Below are 20528 nucleotides of genomic sequence, written 5' to 3' on the forward strand. Positions count from 1 at the left end.
TGATGGGTTCCCAGATTTTCAGCTGTGCATGTGTACTCAAGAAATAGTCCACTTCAGATGTAGTCGCGCTACTCAGCTGGAAATGCCTTAGTTAAGCGCACAGGAAGCTGCTCACATGGTTCCCACTTGCATATGGTGCCCAGTGGTGTTTGCACATCAGCACAATCCAACATCACATGAAATTTGCACTTGGAAGCTTGCAGGCCAAGGCGACTAATCTGATCTACCGATGCTGGATATTTGCATTCTCATGTGCAAATGAGAATGCAAATATCCAGCATCTGTGTTGGATGATGTCTAGAAAACTTCAGGGCTGCAGTGCCTGTTCAGAAACAGCAGAATGCTTCCTGTGTCTGCATAGGTTTGCTCCTTGTAGTCCAGCTTCCTCGAACTATGGAAGCTGGTTTCCACCACTGGAACAAGAAAATTTGTGATCTGTGAGTCACAATTTTGAGTTATTAACTCAAAGTTTCAACTTAATAACTCTTTTTTTTTTTTTTGACTGATTTCTTAAGATGTTTGAGATAGCAAGTCAAAATTTTGAAATAATAAACCAAAGTTGTGGGGAAAAAATATTATGTTTTTATTACTTCTTTGTTTTTTTTGCAGTGTTGAAAAATGATTCATGAAGCAATAATTTTGAGTAAACTGCAACTGAAATATATTTAAAAAAAGGAAAGCTTTATTCATTCCGATAGTTAATCATTAAAGAAAATGTGCTTGGCAAAAAAAAATTGAATGTAAATTTCTGAATGAACTGGAACAAGTAAAGTTCATTTTACATTGTGCAACAGAATTACTCTGTGGATAAAACAGCCGTAAGTGTGGTCACAGATTTTATTGCAACCTATTGTAGCAATGTGTTTCTGTCATACTGTGAGGAAAGTCCTGACATTTTAGTGCCAGTCACACCTCTCCGAGCACCTTTCTATTGTGCCGTTATTCCCTGTGGCATGTTGTTCTCAGGCTTGTGTCGTTTTTGTTCAGTCAAGAGAGTCAAGGAAGACGCTTGTAACAGTTAGGTGAAAAGCTTGTATGCTTTTAACTCCTGCAACTACCCAAAACAACATCGCTCCCTCTTGAAACGCTCAGAGGAGGTTCGATTTAAACTGACTGGAGCAACGCAGACCTCAGTTTTTAAAGCTGAACTTTGACGAGGTACGGTGGGGCTGGTGAGAGGATTGGTGCCGAGAGCATGGTGGACTGTTGATGATCACACGTGGAGCTCGAGAAAGACAACAACAGTTGACGTGGTTTGCTGAGAGTTAATAAATACCTGTTTGTAAGCCTCCATGGCAACTATGCACAAAGCGTTTCTTTACAGTCTCCTGAATGACGAGAATTAGTTCCTCAAAAAGATTTGCTCATTGAATCGTGCAGTGCTTGATTGGAGCTCCAGCTGTGCAATCGCACTCGCTGAGCTCACAAACAGCTGAATGGTTTATACTCCTCATGATTCATGGCCTCCAAGTTTCCCTGCTGAGTATGAGAGAGATGGTCTCTGCTTTGTAATGACTTTTAAGTGTTTTCTATTTCTTTTAAGATTCAATCAGTTTCACTGTTTAACGTGTTGAGCCTGATTCTAACAGATTAAGTGGCCCACTCTCACTTTGAAGTGCGTTTAGTAAACTAGCTGTACAGTGGTTTGTGTTTATCTGACAACCTTTAACATCTCAAAAGAGAGCAAAGCACATGAGAGGCCATTATTACCTTGTTCTAACTCCAGACTGCTCATTACCAAGAAGAAAGGATTTAACTCTACCCCTACATGACTTGAATCTTTTCCATTTTACAAGAGATTCTGACTTCCAGTGGTTGTGAAAGGAAGATAATCTAGAATTACTTGTTTGTATTCATTTTCACTATAGAGCTCTCGTTTTGTCTTGTCTTTATGTTCAAATATAGTGTGTGCCTTTTTCTGTAAGAGAGAGAGAGCTGAGTGTAAAAGCAAAGCTCTTGATTTACCGGTCTATGTCTCTGCCCTCACCTATGGTAATGAGCTCTGGGTAGTGACCAAAAGAATGAAATTGTGCATACAAGCAGCAGAAATGAGCTTGCTCCAAAGGGTGGCTGGCCTCTCCCTTAGAGATGGGGTGAGGAGTTTAGCCATCAGGGAGGGTCTCAGACTAGAGCAGCTACTCCTCCACATCGAAAGGAGCCAGTTGAGGTGGTTTGGGTGCGTTCTGGGTGAAGTGTTCCAGGCATGACCCACTGAGAGGGCAGACCCAGGACACACCGGGAATGCCTTGGTGTTCCCTCAGACAAGCTGGAGGACGTGGCCGGGGAGAGGGAGGCCTGGGCTTCTCTACTTAGGCTGCTGCACCCGTGACCCGTCCCTGGATAAGTGAAAATAAATGCATGGATCAGCTGCAGCCCTTATTGGGAACGGTCTTCACTTGGCCAACTAAAACGTATTTGTCCTACTGCAGCCTCCATAGCTGGGATAGAACTGAAATAGGTAAGAAAACTGAATTCAGTTGTCTTGACAGTCTTCAATCTACTGGCATCTAGTGATGAGATTTTACACACTGTAACTTTAAAAACTCCTAAATAGTTCCAGATAACAAATGTTAGGGAAATCTGTTCATGTTTAAATAAATAAATATAATAAATAATAATGAATAATTAAATTATATAATAATAAATCGTCTAAAAGAAAAAAATATCAGCCTTTGGAGATTTTTGAATCACCAAATATCAGTAAAACGATCATTATTTTGCCCATAACAATGTAAGAAATGAACTAGTAGTATTTGTTTTTCTCTCTTACTACGCTTTTTATTGATTTTGCTATTGTTTGAAGGCATCTTACTCTTTGTACAGTGTGTTTTAATGTTTTGAAAGCTGTTGCTTAGTACCCGCCCCGCTGATTCGGCCTTGACTGAGGCCAATATGTAAACACAGCCCTCACACTTGCTTTCATATTCAGGCTCCTTAAACTCAGCTCAACAGCCACTTTTTATGTGTCGGAATCAGTCGGCGTTGAGAGGACCTGTTGCCTTGACAACGCACTGATGCACAAAGCTGCGAGGCGGGCGTCGTTTCAAATCCCGGCACATGCAAACAGTCACACGTCAGATCTCATGAGCCCACTCGGGCAAGAAATAGACAGTACATAAAAATACATACACGTGACCCACAGACAGCAGGGGATGCCATTCTGCTTCACCTCGCCTCCCTCCCCTGCTGTTCCCCCACCTCTGCAGTGATGATGATGGTGAAGAAGATGATGAGCCCACCCTGCTTTGCATTTCCTCCACACAGTGACTCATGGCGCGCCTGCACACTGTGGATGGGAAGCATCTCTTATCCCACATTGCTGCCAGTGTGTGCTGCAGTTCTGTACAGTAGGTCACAGGTGCAGCAGCCCCGGAGTCACATGACTCTTGAAGGAGGGGGGGAGGGGGGTCATATGATGCAGGCAGGCAGTCTGAAGTGGGGTGGGGGTGTACATATATATATATGTATGTTTGTTTGTGCGTGGTTGAGGTCGAGGCTGGGTGTGCGCGCAGTTGTTTGGATGACAACGTAACATCATGTGGAGCAGACTGTGGACCAAATCTGGGCCAGCAGGATTAGTGGCTCGTCTGATAAATTGCTGAGCGGAGGGTGCCCTGGGGGGATGGGCGTGTAGACGCGTGTGTGTGAGTGTATGTGTGTCTCTAGGTGTGTGTAGGTTAACCCATGCGTAGTGACAGGAGTCAGATATTGTAAATAAGATGAAATGTATGGGAGATGCTCCCCCAGTTAGATTTTATTTCTGTGCAGGAGAGGGTGGGCGTTCGGTCAAGCATTGTGATTGTGTGAGTGAGTGTGAGGATGAGGATGAGATGACAGGCTGAAACAGAAGCTTCAGCGCTCTGTTGTGTTGCAATTCAGACTAAGAAATCACAATCGCAGGGAAAACAGAGCACAATGAAGTGCAGGCGTTTCAGGCAGCACGGACGATGACGAAGCATGATGGGATTAGTTTGCATGAATTTGCATTAAAGTTGCCCGTGTGCCTGTTTCAAGTGTGGAGCGGAGCTAGAGATGGAGGGGACAGGAACATGGAAAGAAATCCCATTTGTTTGGAACATTCCTTTAAAAATCCACAAAAACACTGAATGAAATGTTTGTATTTGTGTTGACATCTTTAGAGTTGTGTGTGTGTGCATGTGTGTGAGTGTGTGTGCATTCAAGGTAGATTAACCTTTGTCAGCATCCGACGTTTTGGTTCAGGAATGAGAGGGAAGTGTCTCCTTGGCGACCGACGGCAGAGGGCGGAGGCGAAACTGGGTCATCATAACCACCACAGATTAAGAGACCAGATCTGGACGTACATGCACACACCAGCAGACACACACACGCAGATGAATAAAGCCAGATAAGTCACAAAGGCACATTGTTTCTACTGATAAATTAAAAGGATTGTCTCAGGTTAGAGATGAGCAAGGTGCAGAACTTCAGCCTCACTCTCTGGCAAAGGTTTTCCTTTTAGGGGAAGCCAAAAGCCCATTAAAAAAGCAAGGATTAGACTAAAGCGACAGCGGGAGGCTCATAAAGCCGTCGCTGAGACAATGTTTGTGTGTGCGCGCGTTAGTGTTTGTACCAGAGTCTTTGCGTGTTTTTGCTCGCTTAAGTGATGGCCTGTTTTCAGCATTAGTGATACAACTCTTATATTTGACTAATGGAGGCAAACACCCAAACATCAGCTGCTGTCACACATGAGCTCTGGACAGTGTCTGCAGAGTCAGACTCTGCGGTTGCCCTTTCTCGCATTTAGCAGCAGGAGATTCAGACACATTAGCGCATGCAGGAGGCAGGACAAGTCACACCCAATCACTGGCTCTGAATTTGGCCGACAGTCACCCGCTCTGTCCTTATATGGCCACATTGGATTCAACCAGTCTGGCTGAGTAATGTAAAGAAAAATCAGTGCTCCAGTGTGTGTGTGAGACTGGTTATTGTGGGGTGAAACAAGCAAGCTGTGGAAAGAAGAACGAGTACACAATTCAATTTGATTCATGAGCCCAATAAGTAAAGTTTACAAAAAGTAACTTAATCGATGCTTTCTATTTACCTTAGAAGTTAGATTTCGAAAACTTTAAGGTGATTGCTTTGGTTGCAACGGTAATATACATCCATCCATTCTCTTTCCTTTATCCAATTCAGCATCGCAGGAGGCTGCAGCCTATCCAAGCTATCATAGAGCGAGGGGCGGGGTTGCCAGAAACAGACAACCATTCAGACTTATATTTACACCTATGGGCACTTCAGAATCACCAGTTAACCTGACCCCACTAACTGCATGTCTTTGGACTGTTGCAGGAAGCCAGAGTACACGGAGAGAACCCTGACAAACACAGGGAGAACATACGAACTCCGCACAGAAAGACGCAGTCAGAAACCCAGATCATTGCTGCTGTAACAGTGCTAACCACCGTGCCGTCATGCTGCCAGGGCTGAAAATGAAGCTAAGACAGAAGTGCCATAAACTGCAGTTCCTCTAATGGCTACTTGAGTGATTCAATTTCCCATCAACTCTGATATTAAAATGCACAACTATACAAGAGATATAACCATGTTTGCAGCGGTACAAAAATGGTTTTGGTCTGAATAATTAGTATCCTTCTTCATATTCTAAAAGTTAGTGGCATGGTTTCTTTGATTGGCAGCCACTTACTTCAGTTCAGTTCAACTCATGTCAAAGCAGTTTGTATTGTAAGATTAAAACCTTACAATAATAGAGAGAAAACCCTAACCCATGAGCAAGCACTTGGTAACAGTGGGAAGGAAAAACTCCCTATTAACAGGAAGAAACCTCCAGCAGAGCCAGACTCAGGGAGGCGGGGCCATCTGTCACTGAACTGGTGGGGCTGTCTCTCTGGACAAATATGGTTGGTTTGTTTTTGTTGCATAATTCAAGCTGAACTGAAACTGTTCAATTCTGGTGTTTTATACTCCACCCTGTCATGCCCAGAAGTTTGTTCCTATAAGCTCACTTGGTTGGCATGGTAGCTACGTACATCACTTAGCTGTAGCTACAGGCTACTAATAACTGTGTCATCATTTCAGCTAAACCTTTTGCCATCACTCAATTTTGTAACAACAGTTATTATAAAATAGGTATGTGTCAAACTGAAACTGAAAGCTTTATATCCATGCAACCAAAAAAGTCGACACAACTGCAAAGCAGAAGAAACGGCCCACCTTTAATTCTCCGTATACTGTTTCCCCTGAAGGATCCTTTGATTCTCAGTGACATAGAAGTTGCATTAGACAAAGACAGGCACAAATAGCTCTGAGTGGCGCACAACTGATTTCTCTAGGCACGGACCAACAGATACTGCAGGTCATCGTGAGGTCATCCTCTGGGATCGGAGCTCATGGCTTCATAGCTCAACAAAACAGATGCTTAATGGTGTTGAACAGCGTGTCAGGAAGACAAAAGGTCAATGCGATGCCTGTAGTGAGACTGAGCGTCACACACAAGACAAAGGAGCAGATTATGGAAACAATAACAGGCATTTGAACTTTAGTGCTCTCTGTCACTGTACATTCATCCTGCAATTTGTTTGAATTGGTCTTTTGACAAAGTGATGCAACAGTTCAGATGTATTTATTTTGCAGCAAATCATAGCATAAATCATCTCAAGGCACTTGACATAGTAAGGTCAAGACCCTTTTAACTCTTTTCCACATAAAGACAAACTCCTCTGTACCCTCAATGACAGTTGTGACCTCAGTATATATCAGTAAAGGTGTGGTTTAATGACCCTTAGTATAGTTTCTGGGTTTTTAAAAGGTCATGGGCAGACAATAACTTCTGATGCACACACAGTCATTTTGTTCCAAAAGGTCAGTCACAATCGGTGACTCAGACAAAAAAAAATAGTTATATTTATTTATATAGCACATTTAAAACAACAACTGTTGACCAAAGTGCTGTACTTGTAAAATAAGATAAGATAAGACAGGCCTTCTCTAAACTGCAATTCATGTTTAAGCCTTTCACCTCTATCTACCAAAACACTGTCAAACCTGAAATGAGGACGTGGGCACAGCGAGTGAAAGATTATCTAGGCAACTTATCAATAGCGACCAACCTTAGGGTTGCCAACTGTCCTGTTTAATGAGCAAACTTGGTCCGTCCCTTATTCTACCTTAAATGTCTCGTATATTGACCATTACCTGCAGTGCCACTTCCTGTCTAACAGATGTAATTGTGTCAGACGATTGCCGGCGTCCATCTACGACCGTCAGTGACGGCCCGTCAAGCGCACCAGATGTGAGGAGTAATACATGATTCATACCAGTAAGGTGCTCTTTGGGTAATTGAAGCACCCATTTACAGTATTTTACTTTTTTCTTTTTTGCTTAATTTTCAAAGGAAATGCCCATGTGATTATTTACTGTCTTTATTGTTTTAGATGAGGTTGAACTGAATACCAACATTTTACTGCATTTTTATTATAAGAATATGAACATACTGTGCATGTTTACACTATGCCCAGCTAGCTGTGCATCGTACTCCTGGCACACCAGAGTGTCCCTTATTTGATAAAAGGTTGGCAGCCCTGAGTTTCAATGTGACGAGTGATGATTGATCACTTCCTACGTGGATACAGCTTAAATCTTAACTTGCATTTAAACTGTTGTGCAGCTATGCTAATGTCTCTGTTAGCTCACAACACAGAAGCAGTGTGTGCCAAATGCTAATTCCGAATTAGCATGCTAATGGAAAGCAAGATGATGAATAAACACAAGATATAGCTGATATTTAGTATAACTAGAGTACAGTATAAATTAAAAAACACTGACCTGTCAATGATGCTGAATGAAAGTTATTAACATTTCTCCTAACGGGGAAATTTAGAGTGAATCCAGCAGTTGTTGAGAAATTTCACTCACAATTATCAAATTGCTCCCCTGATATTTAGACTGTATTGATATTTTAACCTTTACTGATGAAAAAACAAAGCTTGCTGAAGTCAATAGGAGTTATCCTCTGGGGATCATGAACATCTCTGGGAAAGTTCAAATCCATCATGTAGTTGTAAAAAGATTTCAGTCATCTCCATAAATGTGGTTAAGTGTGCTTCCTGCTGCACTTACAGATGTGCACTCAGAAGATGCGAAGCGTCTTGTGGGTGATTGCTTCCATTCACGCTAGACAACTTGCTTATTTATTTACACGCACTCTAACAGTGCACAAGATGATTCTTCCTCACAACAACAGGAAGCGTTCAGTACACTGGCTGCATGTCAACAACAGCTTCGGCTGAGCTGGTCGTGGGAGCAGAAACGGTTTTACTGATAGCACACTGAGAAGTTTCATGTCATGGTTATCTCCTTGATTAGATTTTAAGTTTTGGCTGATGGGACATCGAGCCACAGCCACATGAGAAGTTTTCTAGGAACTGATAGGATCGCTAAAAGATCTCAATCACTGCAGCCTGCCAGCAGTGTTTCCCATCTCCATGGAAACAGCAGAGCCTGTATCACTCTGAGACGAGACTGCGCTGATAAAGAGGATGTGACCACCTCCAGAGTATCACGATGGTGTAGAAATATTTAGATTGAAGTCCGTTTGAAGCTGCTCATGGCTATCGTTGCTGAGGCGCTCATAGGCCCCGGCGTTCTCCTTTTCTTCCTTCTTTTATTCAACATTAGCTCCACATCTGCTCCCATGAAGGCGCTGCAGTGCGCTCGTTACTGTAGTACGACCCAATTTGAGCGCCACTTCTGTGTCGTTCTAATGAGGGAAGACAGGCAGTCGACAGGCACTCATCCCTTTGCCTTTAATGGACTAAGAGAGTTGTGGAGGCAGATAAGAAAGTTTCTGCAGTGCCGCAGAAGCACAGAGGCTTTTTTTCAAGCTTAACAACTACTTTAAAATGACCTAGATGTTAGATATTTTCCAAAATCAGCTGTTGCATGGGTCACTTCTGAGCACGGGCTTCAAAAGTTTGCATTTTAAATATTTACTGGCGTCACTGACATTTCCCTGCATGCCCACACAAACAAGCACACTGTTTAGGGTCCAAACTACAGTCCTGGTCTCACTCTGTTGTTAATCGTTTCACAATAACACACAGAGGCACAGTTCTATACCTGACTGCCACCCCAAACACACAAACACAGCATGCATCCCTTTGATGTGTCAGTTCAGTACAAAGGAGCACGACTCTAAGGATGGCAACATGGCACAGTTGGTGCACCCTTCTCCTTTCATTTTAAATGAATTACCATGTAATTTGGTACAAATATTCATTCTTCAGATCCTGCTGACTTTGCTAATCTCCCCAATTTGTTGTTTTAGTGAAATGTCTGAACAATGAATTCATGCTGTAGAACCACCAACAGATTTTAGCTGCATTTGTGAAGGTTTTGGCTCATTCTGTGACTCACACACTTAATAATGTTACACAATAATCTGTGAGATGAAGTAAGAGAAGTTTGGAAGAACTCTGTCTTAAGAAATCCTGCTTGGAATTCCACCATAAAGAAAACAGTTTTGTTGCGCCTTACTTGGTAGGAATTATGAGGACTTTCTGACGTCTCTGGAACGCCAAACTGCATGTTGTGTGTGTGTTTTTAACATCGTGCACATGTGCATGTGTGTGGCAGGGTGATCGTGAAGAGTGCCAGGAAGCACTGTATCTCATCTTGTGGACAAGTCCTTAATCTGTGTGACCCAGCAAGGGATTATGGGGGTTCTGAGAGAAAAACCGGACTTGAAGCTCACCCTTCCAGCCTGATAACTGACAGTTTGAGTTTGTGTGACTCCGTCCTTTTCATTTCTTCCCTACTTTCTTCCATTTTTTTTCTTTTTTTGTCCCAATGCATGACTGTGTTTTGCTACAGATCAAATTAACTACAAAACAGAATTATACCATTTACTGATTATTCAATATCCACATTGTATGAGCTCTCATTGTTCTATATGGACTACACAACTGCATAGACCGTAGTGCTCGGCAACTAGAACAGCTAAGTGAAAAGGAATAATCCCCAAACTTAAACTGAAGTCATTTGGTTAATTTGACAGTGGATATAAATGGCCAACTTAAGCATAGCAGCCCAGTAATTTCACATTATGTGTCCAGAGGGAAATTCGTTTAGAAAAAAGCTTCATGTTGAGGTATTTGGATACATTTCCCAAGGTTGTTGCTGATCCTGTTTCTACTTACTTTAGTGGGAAATGCTTTGTTTTAACAAGATGATGACTTTAGCCTCAAACTATCAGTGCTTAGTGGGCAATAAATGCACAAATGTATTTATAAATAATCACTTGATGGTCTTTAAGGTGGATTTTTTTTTTTTTTTGGCTACATTGTAAAAAGAAAGAAAGAAAATTTACTGGTAATTTTCAGCCAATACATGATCCATTTTTGGATGTTTGCGTAAATGCAAAAATGGTAATTCAGCTCATAGTTTAAAAAAATATTTACTAAAATGGAATTTCCTTTCATTTAAAAAGTTTTTTGCTGATTTTATTTTATTTTATTTTGTATTTCTGTGTCTAAATTCCCTTTTAAAGTTGTATCCATTCATTTTCTCTCACTTTTTAAGCAACAATACAAACATTTGCTGCTTCAGGTTCTCGAGCAGAACAGTTTCCTTCATGAAATTATAATGATTAACTTGTTAATTAAAAACCCAGATGAATCATTATGGGAGATATTCACAGCCTTTGCATCACTATGGATTTTTTTTTTTTTTTTTTGTGGACCACACAAAGAAATAATTATGCTCTATGATAACTACATGTTTTCGTATGGTAGAAGCTCAACTAATCATCTGGCTGCTGTCATTAAAGGGAATAATACTTCTTAGCAAACTCCCTTGACTCCTACATGTTTTCGTGGTGTCTCGTTGGGTGGTCATTCATTTATGCAGCAGGCTCAGGTTTCCTCGTGGTGCTTAGAGCCATTCAAATGTCAAAAAGTCGGTGTGATTGGAGACCCTGTTGGATTCACCAGCATATGGTGCAGGGCAGGGTGTTAATTTCAACCCTCAGGGTGAATGGACCCACTAAATGTCATATATGTCACGTCAGCCATTCTGGCGTCTGATGTTTTGTTAGATGAAAACATCAGGGGCTGTTGGGGTGGGGTGGGTGGGGTGAGGGGGGATTTCCTAAACTGTTTTTGTGAGCTGAGCTTTGTCTAAAACAGGGACGCGTGGGCTCAAATTAAAATCTTATTTAAGAGGATTCGGGACAGATGGTGTCCCATTGTTTGGGGATGTGTTTATTATTAGAAAATGGGGTGAATGATGAAAACTGCACAACACACTCCCTCAACCCCCACTTTGCATAAACACCCCCACTTTGTAGGCATTTCTCTGGGATTCAAGGACCCACCTTGGTCGGTTTTCCGTTAGATTGTGGGAACAACTAATCAGCAGTGAAATGCAGAGGTGAACGCGTCGCTTTGTACCAGTTCAGAAGCTCTAATTGGTCAAAGATGGTTCGGTCGGAGCTCAAATGGGTTTAATTGAAGCTACTTAAACACAAGAGGAAAGCAAGAGATTGATTTTGAATGAAACATAACCATTATGCAACACACAACCGAGCGTGCTGGCTGTTAATGAGAGCTGACTGGTTGCTCAGAAGTGTTAAAATAACTGATGTTCAATGTGAGAGAAAGCTGAAAATTAGCCACTACCCCCTTTCCCAGCCTTCCTGCTCAGGTTCTTGTTCGCTTTTATTTCACACAGTTACACTCTGTTACAGCATCTCCCTCTTTTCCCCTCTTCCCTCCCTCCCTTCCTCTTTCTGCCTCTTTCCATCCTTCCCTCCCTCATTCTCTGTTTCTCTCTTAGCTCACCAGATGGAGAGGGGGCGGTGTGTGTGTGTGTGTGTGTGGTTGTGGTTGCATGGTTACTCGTGAGTTTGCATATTGAAATCACCTGCACATTTTGTCCTTATCCAAGCAAACAATAAAACAAATCAAAATCACAGGAATCCACAGATGAAACAGTCTGACAGGATTTTATTATTATTATTAATTTTTTTTTTTTTTTTGCAATAATATGTCACCAAATATATTTAGAGAGTAATTTACATCATCAGGATGATTTTGGGCGCCAAAAAGGGAGTCGGCAGCCATTATTTTGGGGGCATTATTCTGTAACACCGATGCGTGTGCATTTGCATTTCGAAACTGAATTGTTGATTTAGACAGAGAGACGGTGGCGAGCTTAAACAGAGAGAAGGAGAGATAGCGGGAGAGAGAGGGAGGGTGTGTACGAGAGAGAGAGAGAGACCGAGAGAGAGAGAGAGAGAGAGAGCATCCAGTCACCAGGATAGGCTCCATCATCCACACACTGTAAGGTACAAGTGCAAGTAGCCTGCAAGGAGACTATATTCCCCTAAAATAATGGACGGGACAAAGCCTGCCATGGAGTCCAACGCAGAGGAGACTCAGGACGAGGGGCAGGAGAGCAAAGGTACGCTCAATCCGCAGCTGGCATTTGCGCGTTTTTGGCATTTTTTTCCCCCCTGTCTTTGGAGACATTTGCGTCTGCGCCAGCGCGAGCGGGTTTAACCTACTTGCAATGGCTTTCTCGCTTGCGCGCGACACAATAGCGTGGCTTTTTTTGTTCTGCGGCCTCACACCTATTTGAGGGCGATTTGGCGACGTGGGAATATGGTGATCGAGATTATTTCGCGCGGTTTCGAGCGCAATTTAACGTCTTGGTTTGCGATTTCAAAGAATGTGTGTGCGTGGGGGGGGGAGAGAGACGGATGCAGGGGGGAGACAATGAGGGGGTGGGCGGCTTGATGCGCTCGGGAAGGTTGCTCGTTCTGGTTTTATGGAGCATGCATTAATGCCAATTTGCTTTTGCGTTGCTGCACGATCGTGAGCTCATTCCTGCCTAATGAGCGGCTGATAACGGGGCCGCGCGCCGTGCACGGCTGCATTATTGTTTTCCGCCAGGTGGATCCTCCCGCCGCAGCCGCTTTGATTGTTATCGGCGGTCTCCATAAGGGCTGAACTGTCAGGAGCGCGATTAATCGAATATAGAAGAGATTCTTATTTGTTGTTGTTTAAAAAAATAATTAAAAAATCAGCTTTTATTAGACGAACTGGAGGCTACGAAACAATCAATGATCCTGTTGGCGCAAAAAGATGGTCGCGTCCATCATTTAGAACCCAGGCGCACTCGAAACAGAGCCTCTGTGTGATGCACGCATGCCGATTTGGACCCCTGCGCCATGCTCGTTTTTATATAATACAATGAAAATGCAACAATGTATCTCACACCATCAGTGGTTAAAATACATTTAGACCTTTACATGCACATGCAATTAATTTACAGGCGCAAATGTGCAAACAGCCTGTCACCTGTCAAACACAAGCAAGCAATTTATATTTTTCCCTCAAAATCGTGCTCAAACTGTTGCTCATACTGACTCTGTGTAGGCGTTTCTTTGTGCGTCGGAGGACTCGACGTCCATACAGAGTGGATGTGACTGATTTGTTTTCGTTGTGGCCTGGTAGTAAAAATCACATCCTGCAGTTTGGGGGCAGCTGAAAACAGGCCGTGGTGATTATAGACTTACTAAAATGTGAATGTGCAGCACAAACAGTCTGAGGTGTAAGTCGTAATTTAGTCAGTGATGGGTGTTTTAAAGATAAACACCTTTCTTTATGTTTACACCTGGGGAAGGGTTGTGTTTCAGCTGATCAGACATCCTGCCCTTAGGCCTCCTTAGAGAGGAGGATAGGTGACACCAAGTCAGAGTGCATACGCCCGGAGTGCTTTGCACAGACACTCACCTCACAGCGCCATGCAGTGTCTTCTGCAGATTGCATTCACAGTTGTGTGTGAACCCATCTTAAAATTAAGTGTTTATGCTTGAAAACATAAATGTATTTCTGCAGCATGTATAAAACAGGCTAAAAATGACTAGATTGGAAGCAAATATTGACATTTGTACTTTTAGTATTAGATTGGATTCGGTAAGTTTGGAAGGAAATCTTTATTCCTAGTTAGAAATTAAACTAGAAGCACATCCTCTGTCAGTAAGTTTATGTGGTTTTGCTGGAACTCTATTTTATTCCTTGGTCCTGTCTCGGTGATATTGCTGGGTCACCGTTTATCTGTGACGTAAAGTTCAAAAGAGTGGGGTGTCCCTCAACAGTGATGTTTCAAAAAGATATTACATCATCTTCTCCCAAGGCATCCTGTCACGCGCACGTCCATGTCCAATGAGAGCCTTTTGTGTGACTTCAGCTGAGAGAGTGGGCGAAGCCTCCTTAAAGGCCTCTAAAGATAGAGAGCCATATTTATAGCTATCGATTGAGCCCTTGAATTCATTAATGACTATTTTCTGAATTAGCGAAATTATAACACAGCTGCTTTCTCCCAGTTCTGCAGCCTCGGCTGCTGTGCTCCAGGTGTGATGTTGCGCAACCAAGTCCACCTACACCAGTGGCCCAAAATAGACCAGATTGGAGGATGGCCTATTTGTTGGTGTAATCATTTGTGTGTGCCTTTGACATCTGGAATGTGACCATAAGCTTGTAGCATCCCTTAAGAAGCTGAAGACTTAAAGTTGGGGCAACAAGGCGAGCGCTGTCGTGTAAGGCGCTTGTGTCCGTGTGTGCCAGCATTTCTGAATCAGGAAGCACATGTACGAAGTTTGGAGTAAACACTTAAACAATCCCAGATGCTTGGTGTCACAGTCGGAGGCTCAAGGCAGGATTTGTGCTTAAATTGTGATGCTTGAGTTCCTATTTCTGCAGCGGATTCTTCGTGTTTAGTTTTAAACGACTGATTAAAGAACTGCTTATGTCAGCTGATTGCGGTTACATCCATTGTGGCACCGTGGGTAACAGGAAATTGTAGCAAGAGCAACAAAAAGTAGAGTTCTTTCTCTTTGTAGAGGCTTACACTTTTTTCATTGTAACATCCACTCAATGTCATGGACACATTTCGTGAAAATCTAAATGAATGCTAAGTGCTACCTAATAGAATACACTGCAAAAGCAATGGGGGCCTCCACCCCAATGGAGACAGCCAGCTCCCGCCAAATAGCTCGAACAGCATCTTTGTGATAGTTCTTATTATAGCAGGCGTTTCCACCTGTACATAAAAGACGGATTTACGAAGTGTCTTAAACCTGCATTCTCTCTAACGGCCAGCAGAGGGCGGCTCCGATGGAATTCCAATTGTATAAAAGCCAAAAGAGAAACTGCCGTTTGTTGCCTTGATCTGTGACCTCAGGAAATTTTTTTCTCATGAGTTTATGGGCTCAAGCACTAATTTAAAGTTTTATTGAATACAGCATAATGCTAATTTTTTAAATTAGCCCCTTATTTCTGTCCAAAGAGATGACCAAGAAGGATATGTTTGAGTGGGTTCTACATTGTGACTGACAAGTTACTATTGAATGAGCACACAGCATCCTTCTGAGCCTGAGTTAAACCCACCCATTTAACATCCGTTCCAAAACTATGCTAACCAAAGTCCATCTTTTATATACAGTATGTATGTCTTTAGGATCGTTTTTGCGACAAAGAGAGACAAAGTGAAAACATTACAATTGAAAAATCTGTCCATAATGTAAATATTTTGAGTTTCATGCTCAAAAGTTCTGTACTTTAGAGGATGTGTAGTTAGATGTAATTTTTTTTAACTTTCTTGCCAAAGTCAAGTCTGTCAGTTAGCGTTTAGCATGAAGACAGGAAGCAGTGAAGCAGCTGGCTTTCATGGTGTGTCTAGTTTTGGTTATTCTTAGAATATTATAAGTGAACTGAGTCATAAGTTTGATATTTTAGCACATACTTTGGATTATTTCTCTTCACATTACTTGCTTCCATTAGCTACATTTTCCCTATGTTCTTAATTGAACCTTCATTGTGTCTGTCTGCAGGGTCTCTGTGTGACATTTCGCTGAGAGTAATTACAAACTGGAAAATGAACACAGAACACAGACGTGGTTTATAATCAGGGGGTGGGTGGCGGGTGGTGTTTTGGTGGGTTCGGATTGATCCTTTTGCTTGATTGCTTCCTATAATCTCTAATCTGTGCGTTTGTGCGTTGAGGTGCTCTGAGCTCAGATAACAAGACATCATCTATGCTCTCTGAGGTGCAATTATATCAGATTTCATTAGGCTGAGACGGTTTGATTAGCGAAAGCAAGCATCTCTTTTTTAAAACATTTTTTTACCTTTAATGTGACTCCCTGAAGCGGCTTTAAGCGCTTGAAAGTGCCCCTGAGCGCATTTCAACTTGCTGCTTCTGTCCTGCCCTTTGTTGTAAATGCTTGGCCTGTTCACACACACGCACACACACACACACACACACACACACACACACACACACACACACACACACACACCGTCCTTCCCTCCCCTGCTTGTGTGTGCGTGCAGGCCTGCTCTTACATAACCCAGTGCCGGCTCGCCGTCTTTGGTTATGATGTTCAGATCAGAACCGTAAGAGATTACATCATTGTCTGGAAGGATACAGGTTTAGTCGAATTTTCTGCATGGAAGGGCAGAGCTGCTGCTGCAGCTTCTGAAGCACAAAGCGAGCTCCTCTTAATCAGGCTGTTTGTTTTTGATTTTTTTTTGCTTTCTGCTGTCTTACCCACATCTGCATTTAAAAATTCTGAATCTTACAAGACTCTCGCGCTAAAGCAGACTGAAGGGTCTGCATGTCTTTGTGAATTTCAAAAAGCTCATTTTCTTGCCTAGAATCCAGGCCAGCGAGAATCTATCCAGATTTGACAGCTCATTTTAGAAAAAAATAAAATAAAATTTATTTTAAATCAAATCAATTCACTTCAATCCTTTCACTCTTATTTTGAAAGTTCTGTTTCCGCTAAACAACCAGTCCTGGCCCTTCCTGTCACATGCTTCCTAGAGAATCTCTCACCCCATGGTCCACAGACTCCAGAGCCACCATAACTAGTTTTTCTAGCTTTCTGCTCTAGGAGTCGTCTTTGAGCTGAAAAGTCACTCCAAGCGGGCCCTGCTGCAGGTAGAGAGCTGCATCCAGGATGCAGTAAGAACTGGTTTCTAAGACCATCGACCGGGCATCCAATCAGAGACTTAGTAGCCGTTAGTGCTGCTGTGTGATACTGCAAATCTTTTGTATGGATCCGGCACCAAGTAAAGGCAGTGCCAGTAATGCCAATTTGCTCATTTTTAACACATTTTTACATCACAAAAATAACAATCTGAAAATATGCTTCAGTTTTATTCATAAAGTGACAGCAAGGTTGCACAAAGAGGAAAATAACCACTGTGAGGTGTGATGACATCCTGGCCTTATATGTGTATATTTTCTTTGGAGGGGGGGGGGGTGCAGACAGGGGTCACTGGAGAAAAAAAGCTTCAGTGCTACAGTCCAGCTGAGCCCAGGCTGACACCTTGAATTTAAAGGCCAACCTCTGTTTGATGATCCTCCATCAGGTGAGGCGGCGGTGAGGAGCGGGGCGGGGCTGTTCTCCCTGCTGACATTTGGTTTGTGCTTCTCGTGAACATCGGTGTAGTTTCTCTCCCCAGCTTTCTTTACTACATCTCAATCAAGCTATTCTTTAATGTCATATTAAAAAGTTGAGCTCCTCTCTTGACCTCTCTTTTTTTATGTGTAGCTATAAAGCACCAACAGAGGATTTATTTGCCAAGTAAATATACGTCCAATGGAGATTTTTGCTCCTTTTTTGAAGGAGCATGCCGCCTGTGTTCAGTCTTTTTCTGCCTTGTAATCCACTTTACAGACCAAATCAAAGCTCTGCTGCCACACACACACACACACACACCCACACATACACATAAATCTTAAGAAGCTTCCTCTCCACACTTGTGAAGGAGTAAGATTTAGCAGAAAGCCACTCATTATTCAGCTCTTATATTTGTCTTCAGGGCAGGAAACTGGTAAATTCATCACTCGGCCTACACGCATTTATCTTCAGCGGCTTTGTGGAGCATCCCAATATTTTTCTCTCTTGCAAAGTAGAAATTAGATAAAGTTCAGGTCACGATATACCAAAGTTACATTGATATGAATATTTTTTGAGACATGTGTTGGTGTAAGCCATGCTTCCAGGTGCTGCTTCCTGTAGCGGTGCTTTGACACAGTGATTCAGTCACCGTTAAACTGGGAGCTGACACCTAACAGTCCGGCCAAATGCAAACCTCGCTCTTTCTCTCACACACCCACGTCTACTCGAATGCACAGACTCGCCTGAGCTGGAATCGGTCTCCTACTTGACTTTGTTACAAACAGCCTCCTCTCACTAAGGCTTTTACTCCCTTCACTTGCTTTTTATGGCAGACCAAAAAGAAAAAAGCTCCCACACATCAACTATATGTAGTTATGTCCTTGTGAACTTTTAATCTGTTTGTTCATCAATGCCAAAAATATTATATGAACCTGTAACACCAACTGCATCATATTTAATATGAATTTTTGAGACCCCTACATCATCAGTATGACTTTAAATTTGTCAGAAAGTTCAGTAAACGCGCAAGTTTATTTCATAGTTCAGGCTTTACAGGGTTAAAACAAGAACAAGTTACATTAATAGTGATTCAAGACTATACTTATTTATATAGATAAGCATCAAAGACAAATAGGAAAAACTTAAGAAGTATAGTTTGTCTTTTAAAAAGTGAAATCTTATTTGCTAGTGCCTTAAACCTTAATTCTTTCTAATGGCCAGCAGGGGGCGACTCCTCTGGTTGCAAAAAAAGAATAGAAGTGCATGGGAAAATGACTCGTTTTCCAACTTGATTTAATGTCACAGCAGGAATGTTCCTTATGGGGTTATGATCTCTATCACCAGTTTAAACTCTGTATTTGGCGACACATGAAAATATGGTCCCATTTTAGTCAAATAGACAATATCGCAGCATTTGCTTTCAGATCTGGCTACCGTGTGATTCTGTCACAGAAGCGTCCTGTGTGCTTGGTTTCTCCGTCAGATCCTCCTAAGATAGTCAAAGATGCCAAAGTTGAGGCTTCAAAATATCCATAAATGGATGATTTTACATGCATTTTTTATGTAGCCGGTGATTTGCTATGCTATCAGGTCAATGTTGCATGCAAGGAATCAGCAAAACTAAAGGAAAATCTTTTTTTTTTTTCTGTGCAAAACACAAACTACACTTGTGGTTCTGTCTTTACATGCTTTCAAAATCCCTCTGACAAATCTGACCCCATGTGCTCTGGCATCTTCACTGTTCCCACCGATTAATTTGTCATTAAGTGCCACGTTTTTCTTTTTTTCCTGCTTCTCTCCTCTGCTTCTTCTCTCTTCTCCTCTTTGTCTTGTCCTTTTCCCTCTCTCTCATTCCCACATTCACACTAATGCGCACACACCCTTCGCCTATCCTCCTCCCGCCCCGGAGGTGTGTGAGGTTGTGGGAGCATGTGAAAGCCGTCACACAGAGAGAGGCTCATGTGTTCCTCATTTGAAGCCATTTGCCCAAAGCATGCTGTCAGCCTCCATCTGGATATGTGTGTGTCCGTGTGTGCGCTTGTATTTGTTTACGTGTCAATGACCAGGAGTGGTTGAGGGGAATGTCTGTGTCAGTGCTTCGCTTGCACTAAAGGAAAAGCTCTATTTTTGTACACACATGTGGGCGAGACCGTGTGGTGCACCATTGTGCTCTTACTCTCGGTCCCTGCACTGTGGTCGCATTTTTTTATTTGGCTCTGATCTCTGTGTGTACACACAAAACAAGGACTATGTCGTGTTAGAGTGCCTTGCTATTTATTGTCTGCATGAAAGCTGCACCGAGGAAACTCCCTTTAAAAGAGCCTTTTGTTTCTCACCTTAAAAGGAATCTTTGTATTCGCTGCGTCACAAAGGAGTTTTAAAAAGAAAGCATGGTGTTGTACAACATGTCAACAAAGTTTTAATATTGTTAGTTTAATTTCACTTGGTTTCTAGAGTGGGTTAACTCATTTTATTGTGTGACTTACAGTGGCAGGTCCAGTCTTTTTAATTATTAAAATATGGACATCAGGTAGATGATTTAGGACATTTTTCTACAGCGTGTAAATTTGCCCAAAATGACTAAACTAAACTTGAGAATGTGCCATAATTTCATTCAGCTAATCATATGACAGCAAGTTAATGCATCCAGAAACAGTTAACATGACTATGAAGTTAGCACTGAGGGAAGGTGATTTATGTGGCCTTGAACGTGGTTGGTGCCAGACAGGCTGGTCTGAGTATTTCAGAAACTGCTGATCTGGTGAGATTTTCCCACAAAACCTCTCTGGGTTTATGGCCAGAAAAAGAGAGAATATCCAGTGAGCAGCAGGTGTCTGGATGAAAATGTGTTGTTGATGCCAGAGGTCAGAGGGCAATGGCCAGACTGCTTCAAGCTGATTGGAAGGCATTAGGTAACTCAAATAGCCACTTGTTACAACCAAGGCATGCAGAAGAGCATTTCATTTTTGAATGCACAATTTTGGTCTACAGCAGCAGAAGACCACGCTGGGTGTCACTCCTAAAAACAGATGTTTGGAAAAATGTTGGCTGGTCTGATGACTTTCAAATTTTGCTGCAG

The 20528-nt window shown here is 42.3% G+C and overlaps 1 protein-coding gene across 2 annotated transcripts in view; it reads left to right on the forward strand.

Moving 5' to 3' along the window:
* LOC146492312 (neuronal membrane glycoprotein M6-b-like) overlaps positions 1-20528 on the forward strand; it is a 46032-nt gene that overhangs the window by 4511 nt on the left and 20993 nt on the right. Inside the window, exon 1 of one of the 2 annotated variants that reach the window (XM_085151486.1) lies at positions 12016-12438. The exons of the other annotated variant lie outside the window; for it this stretch is intronic. Within the exon in view, the coding sequence (XP_085007612.1) occupies positions 12369-12438 (70 nt within the window). The 5' untranslated portion in view covers positions 12016-12368. Of the gene's footprint in view, positions 1-12015; positions 12439-20528 lie in introns of those variants that run through there. 2 annotated transcript variants of the gene reach the window in all.

Source organism: Neolamprologus multifasciatus, chromosome 23 (assembly GCF_963576455.1).
Source record: "Neolamprologus multifasciatus chromosome 23, fNeoMul1.2, whole genome shotgun sequence".
NCBI classification, from domain to species: Eukaryota; Metazoa; Chordata; class Actinopteri; order Cichliformes; family Cichlidae; genus Neolamprologus; species Neolamprologus multifasciatus.